The sequence below is a fragment of the Palaemon carinicauda genome, chromosome 31 (assembly GCF_036898095.1).
Source record: "Palaemon carinicauda isolate YSFRI2023 chromosome 31, ASM3689809v2, whole genome shotgun sequence".
Lineage (NCBI taxonomy): Eukaryota > Metazoa > Arthropoda > Malacostraca > Decapoda > Palaemonidae > Palaemon > Palaemon carinicauda.
In genome coordinates, this window is record NC_090755.1 from 85,763,257 (window position 1) to 85,786,423 (window position 23,167).

At 42.2% G+C, this 23,167-nt stretch overlaps 2 protein-coding genes and 1 long non-coding RNA gene across 4 annotated transcripts in view; 1 reads left to right on the forward strand and 2 right to left on the reverse strand.

The window, feature by feature from the left end:
- LOC137624601 (myoneurin-like) overlaps nucleotides 1–23,167 on the forward strand; it is a 68,174-nt gene that overhangs the window by 37,678 nt on the left and 7,329 nt on the right. For both annotated transcript variants that reach the window (XM_068355558.1, XM_068355557.1), the window contains exon 3: nucleotides 19,004–19,537. In XM_068355558.1, coding sequence (XP_068211659.1) covers nucleotides 19,004–19,537 — 534 coding nt within the window. The remainder of the gene's footprint in view (nucleotides 1–19,003; nucleotides 19,538–23,167) is intronic.
- On the reverse strand, nucleotides 1,734–2,840 carry LOC137625046 (uncharacterized). Its single transcript, XR_011040816.1, has 2 exons — nucleotides 2,543–2,840; nucleotides 1,734–2,406 (listed from the first exon to the last, which is right to left on the reverse strand). It is a non-coding gene; the product is annotated as an uncharacterized lncRNA (long non-coding RNA).
- LOC137624600 (uncharacterized) lies at nucleotides 8,362–11,553 on the reverse strand. Its single transcript, XM_068355556.1, has 2 exons — nucleotides 11,242–11,553; nucleotides 8,362–11,105 (listed from the first exon to the last, which is right to left on the reverse strand). The coding sequence occupies exon 2, from the start codon at nucleotides 10,187–10,189 to the stop codon at nucleotides 8,420–8,422; it is 1,770 nt and encodes a 589-aa protein (XP_068211657.1). The 5' UTR covers nucleotides 10,190–11,105; nucleotides 11,242–11,553; the 3' UTR covers nucleotides 8,362–8,419.

Below are 23,167 nucleotides of genomic sequence, written 5' to 3' on the forward strand. Positions count from 1 at the left end.
CCTTTATTAATCTAATCAGTCATTCAATGTTATTAAATATACCAAAGTTTCCCAGGTAACCTGATATATCTAAGTCATTTTCCACTCTCTCTACACTTTCTTCCTCTAAGAGAACCTGTTATTATCCTCCCCATGAAATATTTTCTTGGCAGAATTCTCTAATGAAGGGAACATATTGTAATTGGGGGTAATGAAAAAGTCGTAGAATTGATATGCAAGACACTCGGCAGCAATAACCACACTGTCTGAATAGAAGACTTTGGTTCGTAACTTAGTTAGATTGGCTGACTCTTAGCATGCTCCTCTGCCTTCCATTTTCCATTACAAGAATGGACATCTTTGCAATGTCACACCTCAGTTGGAGGGCAGTAGAACCTCAAATGAATATTCTCCCCTTGAAAGAAAAGATGCATTTGTGAATGCATTATCCTGGCAATGATGTATGGAGCTGAAACATGGGCAATAAAGAAAACAGAAGAGAAAAAGATGGATGTGGCAGAGATGAGAATGTTGAGATGGATGTGTGGGGGTGACGAGAAGAGATAAGATACGGATTGAGGTAATTAGGTGTACCACAGGAGTTAGATAACTATCAGATAAGATCCAAGAAAGTAGACTGAGGTGGTATGGTCATGTCATGAGAAGAGATGAACAGTATATTGGGAGGAGAGCGATGGAAATGGAGGTACAGGGAACGAGAAGGAGAGGGAGACCAAAGCGAAGGTCGGTGGACTGTATCAAAGATGACCTTCAATCAAAGGGATTAACCGGTGATGAGGTGTGGGACAGAAGTAGATGGAGAAAGCTGACCAAAAACATCGATCCCACATAGAAGTGGGAAAAAGATGTAGACAAAGAAGAAGAAGAGGTAGGATTCTAAATAGGTCTTTGGCAGAAGCTGCAGTACCGTCATCCATTTCTTAGCTCCTCAGACTTACTTAGAGAGTTAAGGTGGTGGTTTTACTATAAGGTTGATTCGATAACTATTGGAAATTAGCCGATTTCCAGAGGTCTTGATTAGGCGTGCCCACCTAAGTCCTCGGTAAAATGTTTAGGGCTAATAATGGGAAAATGTCTACCTTTCAGCCCTAATCATTTGTCTTGATTGTGTCCATATGGATAGTAATGTATATACCAGTCAGTGGTATCAGTATATTTAGCAGTTTTATTGTAAAAGACCCCAGGAATCGGTTTAAATTCCATTTCTAATGAAGAGTTTATCGACTATAATGATACGTATAAACTTTCTTCATATCAATCTTCATGTTGAAAGCTGTGACAATTAACTATCTGTGTGTTTTGAGTTAACAACTGTGCCAAATGCTAGCAAGATACTACAGAAGATTATTTCACTGATGGGATAATTTCATTGATAACTGCTCTCCATCTTTCCAATATTAAATGAATTTATCTATTCAGTCAATAAACGTGATTTTAGATAGTCCAGCACTTCAAATCCTTAAACTTTTTGTAAAGTCTAATTTTCAATATTAAACTTACCCGATAATCATGTAGCTGTCAACTCCGTTGCCCGACAGAATTCTATGGAGGGATACGCCAGCTATCACAATACTAGAAGGGGGTGTACTTACCAGCGCTGTAGCGGGATGTATACAAAACACAACCCCCACACCCTTGATCACTCTTACTTCCAAAATATCCCACAACACAAACTTTCCCCTTACTTTACTTTAAACTAGACTCTTGGACAGAAGGAAAATGAAAACAAAACATAGCCTTAAAACTATATTAACGCAACCAAAAACAGAACACATATCATTAAACTGACTTAACACTAGAACAAATCACTTATCACCAAACCATCCACCATATGCCATAACCCAGGAACAATCACAATTTATCATAAATTCAATAGAAAAAAAAACACAAAATTCGCTGTATATATCGGTGCGTGATGGTACCGAAAACTCGCCAACAATCGAAAAAACAATATCCTTTTAATGTACCCAACACCGTCAGTCCACGCACAGTACCAAAAGCACACTTAAGACTAAATAAATTACTTAATACTAAACACCAATCATATTCTGCAACACAAAAAATTAATTCCAAACCAAGAGAACCTCTTGGTTCACACGCAACAGTCCTTAAGCAAGTTGTAGCCTACTGGCACTGGCCAACACTATCGTACGGCCAATTCGACTATGCAATCTTATGCGGTGGTCGTCGTTATCAATTGTCGTGAGAGAAATCCGTATTTTATAGCCGGGTCATCAACGTTCAAAAATTCTGTATTTCAGCAGTCTATTCCTATATTCATTGTCCGGTCCGGGTCGTCATCATCAAGCTAATCATATACAATATACACACGGCTGGCAAACACCACCTTCCAGGCCAAACTAAAACTCCAAGGAGTATAAAGGAATCCAAAGGAGGAACTACGGCCTGCAATAAAAAAGAAAAAAAACGCTTACGAAAACTCCTAACTAAACTAAACTATCGCACTATAATCAAAGATAAACAATAAACTTTCTATCACTCATGAACGCGCCTAACAAAAATAAATAAAAACAGTACTTACTCAGAATATAAAAAAAAGCTTCACAGCCGGCTTTCGAAGAGCAAAAAAAATACACAGCCGACTCCTTCTATCGTTTGATATCCAATGCTTTCGCCCAAGACATTCATCACCACCCTATCCTAGCTAAAAAGGTAAACAAACAACCTCAATTATACCAACAATCTTTCCAACTTCAAACAATCATTCGCTAATTACCCCTTTTTCTTCAGCGCGCACCGCGGACACACAAACACACGCACACACAACCACACATAGCCTACTCTCTTGCGCACGCGCGATCTAGCAAACTAAAGCAAATTAAATTCTTTTTCTTTCTTGCGGTTTGACAAACTTAAGTAAATAAACACTCGCTCACTCACACACACACACACTCTCTCTCTCTCTCTCTCTCTCTCTCTCTAATGACAAAGCTAAAGCAAATAAAATGTCTATTTAACAATACTAAAACAACTCTCTCTCTCTCTCTCTCTCTCTCTCTCTCTCTCTCTCTCTGAGACAAACTAAAGCCAATACTGTAAACAATTTCTCTCTCTCTCTCTCTCTCTCTCTCTCTCTCTCTCTCTCTCTCTGACAAAACTTAAATAAACACTCTCTCTCTCTCTCTCTCTCTCTCTCTCTCTCTCTCTCTCTCTCTCTCTCTCTCTCTCTCTCTCTCTCTCTCTCTCTCTCTCCCTGATTTGGCAAAAAAAAATTAAATTAAAATTAATCCTCCACATTCCTCCCCCCTTACTTTGCCAAATCCTCACACAACACTTACCTATTTTCTCATTACCCAGTCGCAATCAGGAACAGGGCCTCGGCTTCGGGTAACTGGGCCTTCATATACCTGCACTCTCTCATTCACTTCTTCCATGTCGTTTTCATTCAACGTACTATTACTATTCCCGTCTATGCTCTGCTCGTCTAAGATATCATGCACTATTTCATCTACCTCAGTTTCATCTGGCCCGAAAATCCCACTAATTTCTGTCAACAATTCATCCATTACATCTAAACCATTTTCTACTTTAACAAAAGAATCATTCATACTGCTTATCATTCTCCTATCTTTCATTCTCGTGTCCGTCATACGTTCTCTTGCCTCATCTAACGAAAACCCACACACACTATAAGTATCATTCATACTCATCCAAGTTTCATCTGTATTAATACATTTATCTTCCATACTCACCTGTACATTTACACCCTTGTCCTGCTTATTCTGATTCCCGCCAACAACTACAAAATTTTCCTGTCTTTTACCCCCAGTAAAATTCTCAGACTTCTTTTTCCTTCCATACTCTACTAACACCAATTGCTTATCTTCTAAACCTAATGCCTCACACATACTCGGTTCATACTTGTTCGTTTTTAGCCATTTAGTCATACCATTCTCCTGAATATATCTTGGTACCTCCTTCCATTTCCGCAACTGATTGTGGTGTGCCCTAACCTTTTCCACACCACCATCCACACTTACTTTACCTAAAACATAACTCAACCCACTAGAACCAACATCTAACACCTCATATGGACCTTCAAACTTATCACGTACCTTATTGACATTCATTCTTCCCTTTTCAATTACTTCTTTTAACACTTTCTCTCCCACTTTGTAGCTTTCAAATCTCTCATTTGCTTTCTTCCAAACATCTCTATCATTCTCGGACACACTCAATCTCGGTCTTACTATCTTTTCAAAATTCAACACAAACTTACACGGAGACATACCAGTACTCTTGTGCACCGTCGCATTATACGCCCACAACGCACGCCCAACATATAAATCCCAATCATTATCACATGTACTCATCATCCGCAAAATTTCTGTTAAGGTTCTTACCGTCCTTTCAGCCAAACCATTCGCACTTGGCATATACGGAGTCGAATACACATGTTCAATGCCCCATTCTCTTAACATCTGCTCAAACTCCCATCCCACAAACTCCGGACCATTGTCACTTAACATTTTCGCAGGCTTGCACACACTCATCGGCAACATCACTTGACTTACCATTCTCGCTACAGTCTCACTTCTTTTATTCTTGATGGGCACTGCATACGCAAACTTGCTCATATGATCGACCATGACAATCATTCCCACATGTCTCCTCGCAGTCACAGGCAACGAAACACAATCAATCACAAACATCTCAAATGGCTCTTTCATACGTAACCTCAAAATAGGCGGACTTGCATGCATGCTCTGATACTTTCCCTTCTGACAATCCTCACAAGTAGTCGCTACATCCCTACAAATTTGACTCAACCCAGGCGTAAACAACCTTTCTCGCATGCATTCCCACAATTTATTCTTCCCCATATGCCCATACCTGTCATGCACTACCATACACATACTTACAGCTGCATGCATTGGAAATACAGGAACATATATATCTTCATCCATTCCCCTATGCAAAAAATACACAATATTCTTACAAACAATAAATCTTTTAACAACTTTCTTATACGCTTCCAAATCACACGGCCATTCTTCCACCCTAATACCATTTAAAATACATTCACGTAACCTATTTATCTCTAAACATTCACCTTGCATTTCTTCCACCTCCTCTTTGCTCAACAAATCATCTTCACTTTTTGCAATATCAATCATGCCAACAAAATTCGCCATGAATACACTATTATCCTCAATTACTATTAACTTGCAGCCATTCTTTGAAAGCAAACCCTTACCAACATCAACTGACACATGGTGCAACCTCAAAAAATCTATTCCCATCAAAAAACAACTAGGCATTTCATTCTCTCCCATTACAATAAAATTATGTTCAACTTCCATACTCCCTAGTTTCACCTTCAACCTCACTTCTTCCCAAACAAGTAAACTTCCCTGACCTATTCCATGAATTCTCACACTCGTACACTGTCTTTTCACTTCCCAATTGTACCTCTCAATTTCCCTGATAACCGACTCATTTACTAATGACACTTGAGCACCCGTATCAATTAAACTACAATATTCATTCTCATTTATATTCACATATGTCATCATCCTTCCTTTTACACCATGCATACATACATTTACTCTCCTTTCAATTCTGTCGCTCACTTCACCAATATGTTCATCATCATGTTCACTGTCCTCTATACCCCCATATCTTAGATTAAGGTCACTTGCACCATTATCCTTCTCACTCAACAATTTGCAACATTCCTCCTTACATTGAATCCTCAAAATATATTCCCTATCATTCTCCTTACATGCCCTATATTCCATCGGTCTATTCCATCCAAAATACAAATACACAGTTACACCATACAACATACTTACCACCATTAATATCCTTGATAATACTTCCCCTTCTAGTACGCTACTCTCCTCCTCATATACCATTTCTTTTGACACTTCATTCATCACCCTTCTTTTAAGCTCGCTTACACTACCTGGTATTTCCGTATCTAACCCCTCTTGTATTAACTTACTTAAACCCATTAGGATACACTTATATACCATATCTTCCCCTTCACAACTCTGTTCCACAACTAAACCTTCAGGCAACCTTTCAGAATTCTGATTACTCTCTTTATCTTCCATCCTCCCATGCATCCTCGACATCGCATCCGCTATCACATTCTTATTTCCCGGTACATATTCTAACCTAAAATCAAATTCATTCAAATCCTCTATGGTCCTAGCAACCCTTGCATTCACACACTCTTTCCTTATCATGTACACTAGGGGCTGATGGTCAGTACGCACAATGAATTTTACACCATACAAAAATACTTTCAATGCTTTCACACAAAATCGTATTGCAGCCAATTCCCTGTCAATCGTCGAATACTTCCGCTCAGCTTTATTAAACGCTTTACTAACATACGCTATTACTCTCAATTGCTCTTCTCCATTTACTCTCTGCATTTGAACCAAACAACCACCCATACTCACCCCACTCGCATCCGTATACAACTCTAGCATACTCGCATTTTCACTGTAGTCTGGAAATGCCAAAGTGACGTCTTTCGCGGCCTCTTCCTTCAACCTTTCAAACGCTTCTATCATCCGATCATCCCATTTCAATTTTGTACTATTCCTTTTACCCGTCCATTCATTCAAAGGCTTCCCTATACCTGAACAATCTCTAACAAACTTGCGACCAAACTCAACCAAACCAAGAAAACCTCGCAACTCACGCACAGTCCGGGGACGTGGAAATTCTCGCACCTTATTCACAAACTTGTCACTCTTCCTTATACCAGATTCACCCACTACATGCCCAAGAAATTCCACCTCCCTGGACAACCATGTACACTTCTCAAGCTTAATTTTCACACCAACTTCAATTAACCGCATCAACACTGCCTCAAGCAACCGCATATGTTCCTCAACAGTCTCGCTCGCAATCAGAATATCATCTATAAAAACAGTCACTTTCTGTCGATCGAAACCAGCCAATACAACATTCATCGCTCTTTGGAAGGCAGCAGGCGCATTAGCAAGACCAAAACTCAACCTTTTAAATTGGTAGTGACAATTTGTACTTGAAAATGCGGTAATGGGCCTGCTCCCCTCTGCCAGAGGCATCTGATAATAGCCCCGCACCAAATCTAATTTAGTAAAAACTTTCATTCCATGCATCTTATAAACACAATCAGACACCACATTCATTGGAAAACGTTCTTTAACAGTCACCTCATTCACCTTCCTATAATCAATACACATACGTAAACTTCCATCCGGCTTTCGTACAGGGACAATAGGGCTATTCCAGGCACTCTCACTCCTTTCTATTACACCCATACGCTCTAATTCCTGACACTGCTCCTCTATCTCCTTGGCAATAGGCGGAGAAAAATGCCTGGGACGCTGATATATGGGGGTATCATCACTGAGAACTATTTTAAATTCTGGCAGGTCTGACCCCCCACAATCATCGTCACCTAGACTCACAACTCTCCGCTTATCCCATAACATCTTAAGCAATCGTTCCCTTTCGACCTCACTTATACTCTCATCTAACTTAATTCTTCCTTTCAATGTATCATAATCCCAATCGTCATTGTTCTTTACCTTACCAGCCATTACCTGTCTCGCCTTAACATATCTTCCATCCTCTACATTGATCAGTGTATACATACATCCCATGCAATCACCCTCACGTATTCCACGTACTCTTTTCCTCCTAACACACGGCAACAACCTTACATACACCTTGGGTTCCTGCATATTCATAACACCATCATATATATACGCACTCGTTTTCACCAAATTACCTGCTTCCATACCTTCCACTACATATTCATCCTCGTCACTATTTGAAATTCCCAGACTGCTCGGCCATGCAACTTTCACACTAATAACCTCACCTTTCTTACCCGATAACTTTACACTTTCCTTTGCTACCAACGGCACTCCCTTCCACACCTTCGTACTCACTCTGCCGTCTTCCTTTAAATAAAATTCCCCACAAATATTACCTTTAACCTTTATTTCAATCATATTCACACTTGGATGTACAATCATACCACATTTTTTCAGAAATTTATACCCAAGCAGTACGTCATATTTCTCATTCGCTCCCTCAACCACGTAAAAATCATTATCCTCCATTATCAGCCCCCCAATCATAACATTTTCCCGCAACTTCCCTTGCACAGGCATACGCAAATTACCAATACCTTTTACTTCACCCTTACATCCCTTAAATTCACAACCCTCTTTTACCTTATCATATGCATTCCTAAACATTAAATTGACACCACAACCAGTATCAATCAAACCAACCAACTCTACACCATTAAAAATCATTTTCACACTCATGCAATCATGTGCTCTTTCTCCCATCACATCTTCATGCAATAAACCCTCACGAACATGCATCACATTCACTCCCCACACACACGAGGACTCACCCAGCTGAACCCTCTGTGTAATTAGTTTCCCGAACATCCTGGCTGACTTGACCCCTTCTTTCTACAAACCCTAGCTACATGCCCGTCTGCACCACATTCAGTACACTTACCCCGTTGCTCCTTGCACATTCTAGCATAATGACCATCCTTACCACAATTACCACAAATTACATTCATACGATTATTACGGCATCCACTCGCTATGTGTCCAGTCATACCACACCGATAACACTTAACCACTTTCTCTTTCTTACAGTCGCTAATACGATGCCCTGTCTCTCCACACCCGAAACATGCTCCTAATGCCCATCTACACTCGTTCTTTTTATGTCCTACTTTCCCACACCTATAACACCTCTCTTCACGGATACCACTACCTAACCTAACTTGCTGCGTACTAGCACTTCTATCTCTCCAAACTTGATTTCCCTGTCTAAACCCGTCATTTCTCGGAATGGGTATTCCTACATTACTCACCCTAACACTTCTATCTACTACACTATCAGCTGCCCTCATTGGCCCTCTCATAACAGCATCTCTAAAACTACCAAATTCTGGCACACATTCCTCCATTCCAGTTCTTACACTCACAGATTTACTTTCTTTCATACACCTATCCAACTCGTAATCCTCAACTATCTCTAAAATATCATCCCAAGTCAATCTCTCTCTAGTCCACCTCATTTTCTCCTTCCGTTTCAAATTAATAAACTCACACACACTCTCTGGTACTGTACCCAAAAACTTCTTCATTAGTTCCTTATTTTCATTTATTCCTTCGTCCCCATACTTCTTTCTAGCCAATGTTTCTAACCGACATACATACATCGAGATTGCTTCACCCACCTTCATTCGTGCTTCATCAAAATCATTTTTTCGCTTATACCTAACACTACCTTTCATACGTTTTACCTGTTCAATTATCCTATTCTTTACACTTTCATACTCAACCTCTCCTACACTCATTATCACCCCATACATCGTCAACAAATATCCTGACAAAAATTCTCCCAACTCCCTAGCCCAAACTCTCTTACTATCCCCATACTTAGCCTGACAAAACTTTTCATATTCCCTAAAGAAGTCATATACATTCCTACTGCTATGTTCATTAAACCTTTCACACCTAGGAACCTCTCTCATAAACACTGTCTTACAAACTTCCTCTACTTCATTCTCACTACTATCTTCACTGTCAACTCCCTTCTTGTTGCCTTCTTCTTCATTTGAATACAATGAATCTAGTTCTACACTCAAAGTCCTATCTTTAACTATTCCCTTCTTACCCTTTTTCTTATTTACCACCTTCACCCAATCATGATCATCCTCACTCACACCCTGACCTTTCTTCTTTTCTTTCTTCACATTATCTTTACCTTTCTTCTCCTTCTTCCTATCACCCTTCGTTCCAATCTTACTATGTCTAGGCCCTTTACTTTCAATATCACTATCACTACCTTCCCCATTATCACTTACCCTATCCTCTTCCACCATCAACCCGTTACCAGAAGCAGAAGCCACTCCTCCGACTGCACCTTCACCTATGACAGTTTTCATCATCCCCATTACTTGCCCCATCATAGCTTCCATTCGTTTCTCATTTTCTCGCATCCTCATCTCAACACCCTCTTCCACTCTCTCTACAGTTCCCTGAAGTTCCCTAAGTTTCCTTTGCATCTCCTCATTCTCACTACTTAACCTCGCATTCTCCAACAACAACCTCTCCTCTCGCTCATTAGACAACCGCAATTCCTCCTTTAAAATATACAACTGTTCTTCCAGTTCCTCCATTTCGATACCATTAATATTTCAAGTAATTCCAAAACCTATTTACCCTTGTCCAACAGTCCAGTTTCAATCCCACCTTCAACAGTCGTCCCTGTTCGGGCGCCAAATTTATGTAGCGGGATGTATACAAAACACAACCCCCACACCCTTGATCACTCTTACTTCCAAAATATCCCACAACACAAACTTTCCCCTTACTTTACTTTAAACTAGACTCTTGGACAGAAGGAAAATGAAAACAAAACATAGCCTTAAAACTATATTAACGCAACCAAAAACAGAACACATATCATTAAACTGACTTAACACTAGAACAAATCACTTATCACCAAACCATCCACCATATGCCATAACCCAGGAACAATCACAATTTATCATAAATTCAATAGAAAAAAAAACACAAAATTCGCTGTATATATCGGTGCGTGATGGTACCGAAAACTCGCCAACAATCGAAAAAACAATATCCTTTTAATGTACCCAACACCGTCAGTCCACGCACAGTACCAAAAGCACACTTAAGACTAAATAAATTACTTAATACTAAACACCAATCATATTCTGCAACACAAAAAATTAATTCCAAACCAAGAGAACCTCTTGGTTCACACGCAACAGTCCTTAAGCAAGTTGTAGCCTACTGGCACTGGCCAACACTATCGTACGGCCAATTCGACTATGCAATCTTATGCGGTGGTCGTCGTTATCAATTGTCGTGAGAGAAATCCGTATTTTATAGCCGGGTCATCAACGTTCAAAAATTCTGTATTTCAGCAGTCTATTCCTATATTCATTGTCCGGTCCGGGTCGTCATCATCAAGCTAATCATATACAATATACACACGGCTGGCAAACACCACCTTCCAGGCCAAACTAAAACTCCAAGGAGTATAAAGGAATCCAAAGGAGGAACTACGGCCTGCAATAAAAAAGAAAAAAAACGCTTACGAAAACTCCTAACTAAACTAAACTATCGCACTATAATCAAAGATAAACAATAAACTTTCTATCACTCATGAACGCGCCTAACAAAAATAAATAAAAACAGTACTTACTCAGAATATAAAAAAAAGCTTCACAGCCGGCTTTCGAAGAGCAAAAAAAATACACAGCCGACTCCTTCTATCGTTTGATATCCAATGCTTTCGCCCAAGACATTCATCACCACCCTATCCTAGCTAAAAAGGTAAACAAACAACCTCAATTATACCAACAATCTTTCCAACTTCAAACAATCATTCGCTAATTACCCCTTTTTCTTCAGCGCGCACCGCGGACACACAAACACACGCACACACAACCACACATAGCCTACTCTCTTGCGCACGCGCGATCTAGCAAACTAAAGCAAATTAAATTCTTTTTCTTTCTTTCTTGCGGTTTGACAAACTTAAGTAAATAAACACTCGCTCACTCACACACACACACACTCTCTCTCTCTCTCTCTCTCTCTCTCTAATGACAAAGCTAAAGCAAATAAAATGTCTATTTAACAATACTAAAACAACTCTCTCTCTCTCTCTCTCTCTCTCTCTCTCTCTCTCTCTCTGAGACAAACTAAAGCCAATACTGTAAACAATTTCTCTCTCTCTCTCTCTCTCTCTCTCTCTCTCTCTCTCTCTCTCTGACAAAACTTAAATAAACACACTCTCTCTCTCTCTCTCTCTCTCTCTCTCTCTCTCTCTCCTCTCTCTCTCTCTCTCTCTCTCTCTCTCTCCTGATTTGGCAAAAAAAAATTAAATTAAAATTAATCCTCCACAGCGCCACCTGTGGCCAGGTACTCAAGTACTTCTTGTTGACACCTCCTCAATTATTCCTCTGTCGTGCTTCCGGCAAGACGTTCTGGGATACGCTTATGATCTTCGAGTATTTTCACGGCTAATTGGTGAAGTATTCTCTCAGATTTCGGCTGTCGCTTTACTGGAAACCTTCTTATATTAGCTAGATAGCTTTTATATAGTCCTGATTAACGGTTAACGATCTTTTGCTTGATTTTGGAACCCCCTTTGGCTAACTCTTTGGATTCAAGATGTCTGACATTTCGCAAGCCCCCTCCCATAGACGATGTAGGTCTTGCAATAGGCGTATTCCGAAGGCCTCGGTAGATCCTCACACCGCTTGTTCTGACTGTAGGGACAGGCCCTGTCAGTTAGAAAATCGATGTGAGGAATGCGCCGGACTTTCGGAACTGGAATTTGTCCGTCTTTTGAAATATTCAACTAAGTTAGAGAGAGGTAGAGTTAGGAGGAGTTCTTCTCACTCTTCACTTTTTTCCTCACCTCATGATCCCCTACCTTTTCCTACCCCTGTAGTGGCTACCCCCGAACCTACTGTTTGCCCTCCGCCTGATATGTCTGTTGTTTTGCGTGCTATTCAGGCCTTAGGCGATAAAGTAGAGTCAGTGGTAAGTGATCATAAGTCTCTGATGGCCGAAGTCAAGGAACTTAAGGTCAAGAGTGCAGTGGGTGGAATTAGTGCCAGTGCTGTGACGAGTGCTAGTGTCAGTGCAGTGCCAAGTGCTAGTGTCAGTGCCAGTGTGGTGCGTGAGGATACTTCTGTGCGAGCCAGTCGTCCTCCCAGTCCGGGACCTCTTGCAAGCTCCCAAGCCCAGGGGAGAAGCAATGTCGAAGGGCATAAGGGTTCGGCAGGCCTTGTTAGGCGCACAGAAGTATCCTCGGTGGTTGCGGGCGTGTCTTCCAAAGACCGTCACTCCCACCTGCAGACGATTGAGCCCGTCTTTTTCTCGTCCGCTGATCAACTGTCAGGGAAGAAACGTTGGTCTCAGGTCTCGAGACCACTTAAACGCAGAGTCCAGTCCGCGAGTGCTCAGCCAGGTTGCAGTCATTGGCTCAGCTCTGACTCGCCGCAGTCATCTGTCGACTGCACTCCGCCCAAGAGGAGTAAGGTTCTGCCACAACAGAGCTCGACTGTTAAGGCTTTACCTCAGCCTACTGTAGTTTCTGCCGACCCCAAGTGGACTCTTCTACAGTCCATGCAAGCACAGCTTTCGGACTTGATGCGTGAGTGTCGGGCTGAGAGTGTTGCGCCTCCGCCTCCGCCTACACTCCCTCCGCCTGCGCTCGCTCCGCCTGCGCTCGCTCCGCCTGCGCTCGCTCCGCCTGCGCTCGCTCCGCCTGCGCTCGCTCCGCCTGCGCTCGCTCCGCCTGATCGCAGTACCACCTGCCAGGCGTACGATGTTGAGCCTCGTTCTGAGTTTGCTGTTCCCAGTGGTGTTCAGCCTCCGCCTTCTTTAAGGCAACCTTTACAATGGGATCAGGAGGATTATACCTCTCTTCCTCCGCCTCCACTTGCTGCTCCACCAGTGGTGCAACACTCGGTTGAGGTACAACAACCTCTCCCGTCCATGAGTCAGTCTCCTCAGCTCTCGCTGCAGCGAGCTCAACCCTCCACAAGGCAAGCACCACTACACCTTAGCCTTGCGCCTCAGGAGCCTCAGCTTGCGAGACATTTACCTTGTTCTGCGCAGCCTCTACCTCATCGCGCTCCGCTCACACCACAGGAACAGGAACTTGCTACTCCGCTTCCGCCAACAGCTCAGCAAGCGCAACCCTTGGGTTCAACCACTCATGCTAGGAGTCAGCCTCCTCCACCCATGCGCCTTCCTTCTGCTTCGTCTTTTATTCAGCCTTTGCAGTCTGAGCCTCAGGTTTTCCCTCAACAGTTACTTGAAGAGGAAACCACTAATATTGTTCCTACTCGTTCTGACTCTGCTGTTCAGCATTCTTGTCCGATCTCTTCGCTACACTCTGGTGATGAGGCGTCTGATGATGAGGCGGCACACCTGGATCCCTCGTCAGACGTGGATGAATCCAAGCCTTCTCCACAGTCTATTGACTTTCGTAAGGTCTTGGCTCTGCTTAGGGAGGTTTACCCAGACCACTTTGTCTCTGCTATTCCCCGCTCTCCGCCATCTGAGTTTTCGCTGGGCATACAACAAGCTAAGTCCTCCTATACTAAGCTAGTCCTAGCAAGGTCCTCTAAGAGAGCGTTAAGGATCTTAGGGGAGTGGCTGCAGACTAAGCAACACCTTGGCAAAACTTCTTTCATGTTCCCTCCGACTAAGCTCACTTCGAAAGCGAGCGTTTGGTATGCCACAGGAGAAGCACCAGGCTTGGGAGTACCTGCCTCTGCCCAGGCTGACTTCTCAAGTCTGGTAGACTCGCCTCGGAGAACTGCAATGAGGCGCTCTAAGGTTTGCTGGACCTTCTCAGACCTTGATCACTTACTGAAGGGAGTATTTAGAGCATTTGAGATGTTCAACTTTCTAGACTGGTGCCTGGGGGCCCTCAGCAAGAAGACCTCTCCTGCGGACAAGGATTCTGCCATGCTATTAATGTCCTGCATGGATAAGGCCATTAGGGATGGATCTGGTGAGCTTGCGTCGATGTTTGTATCAGGGGTTTTGAAGAAAAGGGAACAGCTGTGTACCTTCCTTTCCTCCAGCATTACACCTTGTCAAAGGTCACAACTCCTTTTTGCTCCGCTCTCGAAGTTCCTCTTCCCCGAAGAGCTGGTTAAGGACTTGTCTGCTGCCCTGATACAAAAGGACACACACGATCTTGTAGCCTCATCGGCTCGTAAGTCTAAGGTTGCTACCTCAGTCCCCAAGACTTATCGCTCCCCAGTGGCTGATACCCCTGCTACGAGGTTCATACCGCCCTTTCGTGGTAGAGCCCCCAGCCGAGGAAGCTCCCGTCCAGACTCTTACAGGAGCAAGTCTAGGAAAGGCTCCAAGACATCTAAAGGGAAAAACTGACTCTCCGCATCTCCAGACAGCAGTAGGAGCCAGACTCAAGATCTTCTGGCGAGCCTGGGAGAAGAGAGGTGCAGACGCCCAGTCTGTCAGTTGGCTGAGGGACGGTTACAGGATTCCATTCTGCCTCAAACCACCTCTGACCACATCTCCCATCAACCTCTCTCCCAACTACAAAGAAGAGGACAAGAGGCTAGCATTGCACCAGGAGGTGTCGCTACTTGTGCAGAAGAAGGCAGTGGTTATAGTCCGGGACCATCAATCCCCGGGCTTCTACAACCGTCTCTTTCTTGTGGCCAAGAAGACAGGAGGTTGGAGACCGGTGCTGGACGTCAGCGCGCTCAACGCGTATGTCACCAAGCAGACGTTCACGATGGAGACGACGAAGTCGGTCCTAGCAGCGGTCAGACAGGAGGACTGGATGGTCTCGTTGGACTTGAAAGATGCCTACTTTCACGTTCCTATTCATCCAGACTCCCAACCTTTCCTGAGATTCGTTTTTGGAAAGGTTGTCTACCAATTCCAAGCCCTGTGTTTTGGCCTAAGCACAGCTCCTATGGTGTTCACTCATCTGATGAGGAATATAGCAAAATTCCTACACTTATCGGACATCAGAGCCTCCCTCTACTTAGACGACTGGCTGTTGAGAGCCTCCACGAGTCGTCGCTGTCTGGAGAATCTCAACTGGACTTTGGACTTAATCAGACAACTGGGTCTGTTAGTCAACATAGAAAAGTCTCAGCTCATTCCCTCCCAATCCATTGTGTACCTGGGAATGGAGATTCGGAGTCAGGATTTTCGGGCTTTTCCATCGGCCCCCAGGATAAGCCAAGCCCTAGAGTGCATCATGAGCATGCTGAAGAGGAGCAGTTGCTCGGTGAGACAGTGGATGAGTCTCACAGGGACCCTTTCATCACTGGCCCTGTTCGTCGAGCTAGGGAGACTCCACCTCCGCCCTCTTCAATTCCATCTTGCAGCTCATTGGGACAAGGGTTCGACTCTCGAAGCAGTCTCTATCCCAATCACCCAAGAGATGAAGACCACTCTCCTGTGGTGGAAGAACAATCTCCTTCTCAGGGAGGGCCTATCGTTGGCTATTCAGACCCCCAATCTTCATCTCTTCTCAGATGCATCGGACTCGGGCTGGGGTGCGACCTTGAACGGACGGGAATGCTCGGGAACGTGGAACGAGGAACAGGGATTGCTCCACATCAACTTCAAGGAGCTACTAGCAGTTCATTTAGCCCTGCTGAACTTCAAGTCCCTCCTGCTAGGCAAAGTGGTGGAGGTGAACTCAGACAACACCACAGCCTTGGCTTACATCTCCAAGCAAGGAGGGACCCATTCGAGGAGCCTATTCGAGATCGCAAGGGACCTCCTCATTTGGTCAAGAGGTCTAAACCTCACTCTGGTCACGAGGTTCATTCAGGGCAATATGAACGTCTCAGCAGATCGCCTAAGCAGAAGGAATCAGGTCATTCCCACGGAATGGACCCTCCACAAGAGTGTGTGCAACAGACTTTGGACCTTGTGGGGTCAACCTACCATAGATCTGTTTGCCACCTCCATAACCAAGAGACTTCCGCTGTACTGTTCCCCTGTTCCAGACCCTGCAGCAGTTCATGTGGATGCTTTTCTACTGAACTGGTCCCATCTCGACCTTTACGCATTCCCACCGTTCAAGATAATAAACAAAGTTCTGCAGAAATTCATCTCGCACGAAGGGACACGGCTGACGCTGGTTGCTCCCCTTTGGCCTGCAAGAGAATGGTTCACAGAGGTACTTCAATGGCTAGTCGACATCCCCAGGACTCTACCTCTAAGAGTGGACCTTCTACGTCAACCTCACGTAGACAGGTTGCACCCAAACCTCCACGCTCTTCGGCTGACTGCCTTCAGACTGTCGAAAGATTCGCTAGAGCTAGAGGCTTTTCGAAGGAGGCAGCCAGTGCGATTGCCAGAGCAAGAAGGGTTTCCACTCGTAGAGTCTACCAATCTAAGTGGGAAGTCTTCCGAAGCTGGTGTAGAGCCAATTCAATATCCTCTACCAATACCTCTGTGACCCAAATAGCTGACTTCCTTCTACATCTTAGGAATGAGAGATCCCTTTCAGCCCCTACGATTAAAGGGTATAGGAGTATGTTGGCTTCAGTTCTCCGCCACAGAGGTTTGGACCTTTCTTCCAACAAGGACCTTCAAGACATTCTTAAGTCTTTTGAGACGTCTAAAGAGCGTCGTCTATCCACTCCAGGCTGGAACCTAGACGTAGTCTTAAGGTTCCTTATGTCATCTAGGTTCGAACCTCTCCAGTCAGCTTCCTTCAAGGACCTTACCCTCAAGACTCTTTTTCTCGTCTGCCTTGCAACAGCTAAGAGAGTCAGTGAGGTTCATGCCTTCAGCAAGAACATTGGTTTCACGACCGAATCTGCAACATGTTCTTTTCAGCTCGGATTCTTAGCAAAGAACGAACTTCCTTCACGTCCTTGGCCTAGATCGTTTGAAATACCTAGCCTCTCCAACATGGTAGGTAACGAACTAGAGAGAGTTCTTTGCCCTGTCAGAGCTCTCAAATATTATCTTAAGAGGTCTAAACCTATTCGAGGACAGTCAGAAGCCTTATGGTGTGCCATCAAGAAACCTTCGAGGCCCATGTCCAAGAACGGGGTTTCGTATTATATAAGGCTTCTGATTAGAGAAGCCCATTCTCACTTAAAGGAGGAAGACCTTGCATTGCTGAAGGTAAGGACCCACGAAGTAAGAGCCGTAGCTACTTCGATGGCCTTTAATAAAAACCGTTCTCTGCAGAGCATAATGGATGCAACCTATTGGAGGAGCAAGTCAGTGTTTGCATCATTTTATCTTAAAGATGTCCAGTCTCTTTACGAGAACTGCTACACCCTGGGACCATTCGTAGCAGCGAGTGCAGTAGTAGGTGAGGGCTCAGCCACTACATTCCCTTAATCCCATAACCTTTTTTAACCTTTCTCTTGAATGCTTTTATTGTTGTTTTTATGGTTGTTACGGTAGGCTAAGAAGCCTTCCGCATCCTTTTGATTTGGCGGGTGGTCTATTCATTCTTGAGAAGCGCCTGGGTTAGAGGTTTTGTAGAGGTCCTTTAGTAGGGGTTGCAACCCTATATACTTTAGCACCTTTGGGTTGATTCAGCCTCCAAGAGGAACGCTGCGCTCAGTAAGGAAGACGAACTTAAAAAAGAGGCAGAGTAACGGTTCAATTCGACTTCCTTACCAGGTACTTATTATTTCATTGTTATTTGAGATAACTGTTATATGAAATATGGGATACTTAGCTATCCTTTAATCTTGTACACTGGTTTTCACCCACCCCCCTGGGTGTGAATCAGCTACATGATTATCGGGTAAGTTTAATATTGAAAAATGTTATTTTTATTAGTAAAATAAATTTTTGAATATACTTACCCGATAATCATGATTTAATCGACCCTCCCTTCCTCCCCATAGAGAACCAGTGGACCGAGGAATAATTGAGGAGGTGTCAACAAGAAGTACTTGAGTACCTGGCCACAGGTGGCGCTGGTAAGTACACCCCCTTCTAGTATTGTGATAGCTGGCGTATCCCTCCATAGAATTCTGTCGGGCAACGGAGTTGACAGCTACATGATTATCGGGTAAGTATATTCAAAAATTTATTTTACTAATAAAAATAACATATTTCAATCAATTTTTACGGAGAGAAAAGCCACTTAGTAGTCCAGGACAACGTAAAATTCACAGTAAAGAGAACCTGTGTATAGGTGTCATGGCTTCAGATTTTTATCTGCTGCTGAGCTTAATTTATACAGTTTTATTTAATAAGTTAACTCTTTTCATTGTAACTTTTTACTTGACAGAATTCAAAATTACTTTGTTATTAATCATAAAGCCAAATTTATAAAATGTATTACTGTTATTAATCATAAAGCCAAATTTATAAAATGTTTTACTGCATGATCAGTCATGTGTGTTCTAAGTATATTTGTTGAATTTAACATTTATGTACTAATTTATAATTTTTATTCTTTGCAGGAACGGTACACTGATGCAACAATTGGATGTGAGGGAAAATTATATGCTGTTCACAAGCTGGTCCTTGCCACTTGCAGCAATTATTTCGATGAAGTCTTCGAGCACACCGAAGGCAAACATCCGGTACTTTTGCTCCACGATGTCAAACAGCACGAGTTGGAAGCCATCCTCTGCTACATGTACACGGGGTCGGCTAACGTATCCCAGCTTAATCTTTCGAGGTTCATGATGGTTGCAAAGGCCTTGCAGATCAAAGGGCTTGCTGTTCCAGATGGGGATTCCAGTGACCCTCTGGTAGCTGTGGAGAGTCCCCAAGTGGACGACAATAAGGGCTCCTCGTCTGGTGGTTATTGCTGGCAAGAGAGCGAAATGGGATCCATGCAGTCTATGTCCGACAGCTCTGAATTACACGACGATATGGATAATATGCATCAGGGTACAAGTGGTGTCATTAAAAAAGAAGATATGGATAGAAAGAAGAGGGAAAACAAAGACCAGTACTCTTTTCCTGGATTTAAATACAAGAGTGTTGAGGTATGTTCATGTGAATTTTTATATGCAAAAGGTACTCGTTTTACAAGAGCGCTAAATTTTGAGCTCAGGTTGAGTGGTTTGCTTATTAACCCTTTTATCACCAGGCTCTTTGGAAATTTCCAACCCTTAACCCCTGAGGGGTTATTTTTTCCCCAGCACATTTTGCAGTAAAATATTTTAAATTGCTCTAACAGCCTTAATTTTTGTCATAGAGAGGTCAGGTTGGTCTCATTCTCTTGGAAAATGCCTGAATTTTCTCAAAGTTATCAAAAATATGAAAAAAAAAAAATTTTATAGCATTTTTTTGCAAGGACGTACGGGTACGTCCATGGGGGTAAAGGGATGAGTTTTGTGAAACGTACCAGTACGTCCTTTGGGGGTAAAAGGGTTAATTTTAATCATTGATTTTGTGTAATTAGGACTAGGAACAGCAGGTGTGCATTACTAAAGCACTAATGGATCTTTTTTCTCCTTCTTTTAATCTCTCATCATCATTTAGATGAGCTGTGGTTACTCCCTTCTGTTTTGCTTTTTTATTTATTTATTGTTTAATTATGAACTAAACTAATTATCTGCTTTGGTCCTTGAATTTTTAATTTTCTTTTTGTGTTCTATGGAATAGGAAATACAGGCAGTCTTCACTCTATAATAGAATTGAGAAGTGATCCCTTATACAATATTAATTAACCAATAGTATACTCCCAAGTTATTCTGTGATCCACTGAATACTTATCATCTAATTTTGGAAATTTTTTATATAATACTCCAATTGTCATGTCAGACTAGAAATTGCTACATGTACATTCCTACTCTTACATTGTAAGGCATTTACATCAGCATTTTAAGAAATTTACATAGTTATTTAATTAGTTGCAAAAATTAATTTGTCTAGAAGCTTGTGGCTGGTCTCATTTTGCTGAACTGTATTTGATGGTAAGTAATTGGTAGACGACACTTAGTTATCCTTGATATTCTTCTCATGATTATTATCATCTTGATGTTTGCCTGGCCTGAAGAACTTTTTGTAAGCTATTACACTTGTTTTTGTTTCAATTGTTGATGTCGGCTACCCCCCAAAATTGGGGGAAGTGCCTTGGTATATGTATGTATTACACTGCCAGGCATATAGTTCAATTATAATACCTAACATTATTTTCAAATCAGTTAATAAGCAAAGTGGGTACTCTCCAGGATAATGACAAATAACAATAAAGATAGTAAGGTTTATTTACTTGACATCAGAAATATCAAATAGAATTCAGGATTTAGGAATCTGACTCAGATACTAGACAGTCTTTTTAGACACTAGGTATTGAAGGGAACAGGCACAAATTTAACTGAGAATTAGTCTTCTCTTTCCCTCCGTTATTCTTACATTAAGGGGTCGGTTGTTTGATGCGCTGTCTCCAGCTCCTTCTATCAAAGGCATCCCCATTCCTCCAAGCCTCTTTTTTCCAGATCATCCTTACCTTATCTCGCCATCTAATTCCCCGACTCCCTCTCGATCTTCCCCCCCCAACAGGTCCCTCCCAAGCTCTCCTCACTCCCTTCCGCCCCATCCATCCTCATCGAGTGCCCACTCCATCTTGATCGTTACACTTATCACTTCTGTATTCTTAACTACTCCGACCATTCTTCTTATTTCAACTTTTCCCAATCTTTAAAGCTGTGATATTCCCATAACCCATCTTTGTTTTCTCAAGTTTTGCTTCCTCTTTGCGTCGTAATTCGCCGTTTATTAGTATTTGTTGATATGCTGGGTGTTCCTAACTTCCTTTCTTGAAAACTGTAGACATCACGATGGTAATGTGGATTTCTTGGTACTGTAAATGATACAGTAATGGTTTATTGCATATGGGTCTGACCATCCAGGGTACTTCTCTGGAATATAGAGGGAAATTTTTAGCTTAATTGATAGCAAATGATAAAAATGTTTCAACTATTACTGAAATAGATTTAAATGTGACTTCTAGACCAAGATGATTAAATTTGCAGTGAATATTTTTTGAAGAAAAAAAAACAGCATAAATCGTTTCAAAACTAATCTCTAAAAGGCTAAGACAAAAAATGAATAAAAAAGGACTTGGCTAGACAAATTGTGAGAGTACAGTAGAATTGAGAGTAGGATGAGCATTTGAATATGATACAGAACTTCTATTATATCTTACATTACACAAAGAAAGAACATTCATATAAAAATAGTTAAAATTGAGGTTTTTCCATTCTATATTTTATTGTAAATCTTATAATTACCACAAAAATATAGGATTATAACATGAAAAGCTGTGTGAAAATTGAGGTCTTATCTTAAACGTCAATACTGCAATTTTCAGGAATTTAGCGTTTTCATGATGCCCACTCCATTTTATGCCAGAGTCACAGTTGTATCTACGGCTAACAATAAGAGCCAAGATCCTGATGTAAGCAGCAAGGTCTGTGGTAATCCCATTGACTCTTACCTATTTCCTTGAATGTGTCTTGCTGCTAGTTTCTTCTCCGTTGGGTTCCCAGTCCTTAGTTCTGGGCTGAAAGTGAAGAACTCGTTAGTCGATCAGGTTGTAGGTGGAGCTTCCCCGCCCCACGGCGGTAACTACTGCATCTCGTTGAAATTTTAACGGTTCCGGCTACAGAAGGTCCCCAAAGGTCCACAAGGGTCCACAAGTTACAAACGTTCGGAGCTGCAAACACAAATCCAACTGAAAATAACAAGGGCAAGATAAGTAAATACTGTAATAAAAGAATATTTTATCATTTAATACAGTTAGCAAAACCACCAGATATCTATTTCATATGAAACCCGACTATTTGTTGATTTTTGTAGCTGGAAATCATAGGTATGGAATTCAGGTTAGGCCTACCCAAGGCCAAAATGTAACAAAATTGGACTTACTGTACAAGCAATTCGACCTACAAACATCTTAGAACCAATTAAGTTTGTAAGAGGAGGACCTTTTGTACTCTAAAAATATACTCATATCAAAGGACTCAGGTTCTTATACATACATACATACATACATATACCAAGGCACTTCCCCCAATTTTGGGGGGTAGCCGACGTCAACAAATGAAACAAAAACAAAAAAGGGGACCTTGACTCTCTACGTTCCTCCCAGCCTAACAAGGGACTCAACCGAGTTCAGCTGGTACTGCTAGGGTGCCACAGTCCAACCTCCCACATTATCCACCACAGACGAAGCTTCATAATGCTGAATCCCCTACTGCTGCTACCTCCGCGGTCATCTAAGGCATCGGAGGCAGCAGGAGGACCTACCGGAACTTATAGTTTGGAAAAATACAAATCTTTAAAATTCTTATATTTCCAGTACCCTTTGAATATTTTTTTATTTAGATAGGTGGGTAGCTAGAACCGATGGATAGAAATTCAGTAAGAAAGCATGAATGACTGCTGTACCTTTGCATATTACCATATCTTTTCTATCATTAAATTTGTCACTTTTTCATTTCAAGAACCTGAATGATAATGATTGTATTGGCATAAGTCTGATGGCAGGTTGGTTTACATTCTCAGTTGCCTTCACACAGATAGTGCTGAGTGGCCTGCCAGGCCCCAGAATTTGTTAATACAGCTCAAAATACATCAATAAAATCCTATCCAAATTTATAAATTGT

Excerpts from the sequence above, each read along its gene's own strand:
- LOC137624600 (XM_068355556.1), bottom strand. The coding sequence starts at position 10,189 with ATGGAGGAACTGGAAGAACAGTTGTATATTTTAAAGGAGGAATTGCGG.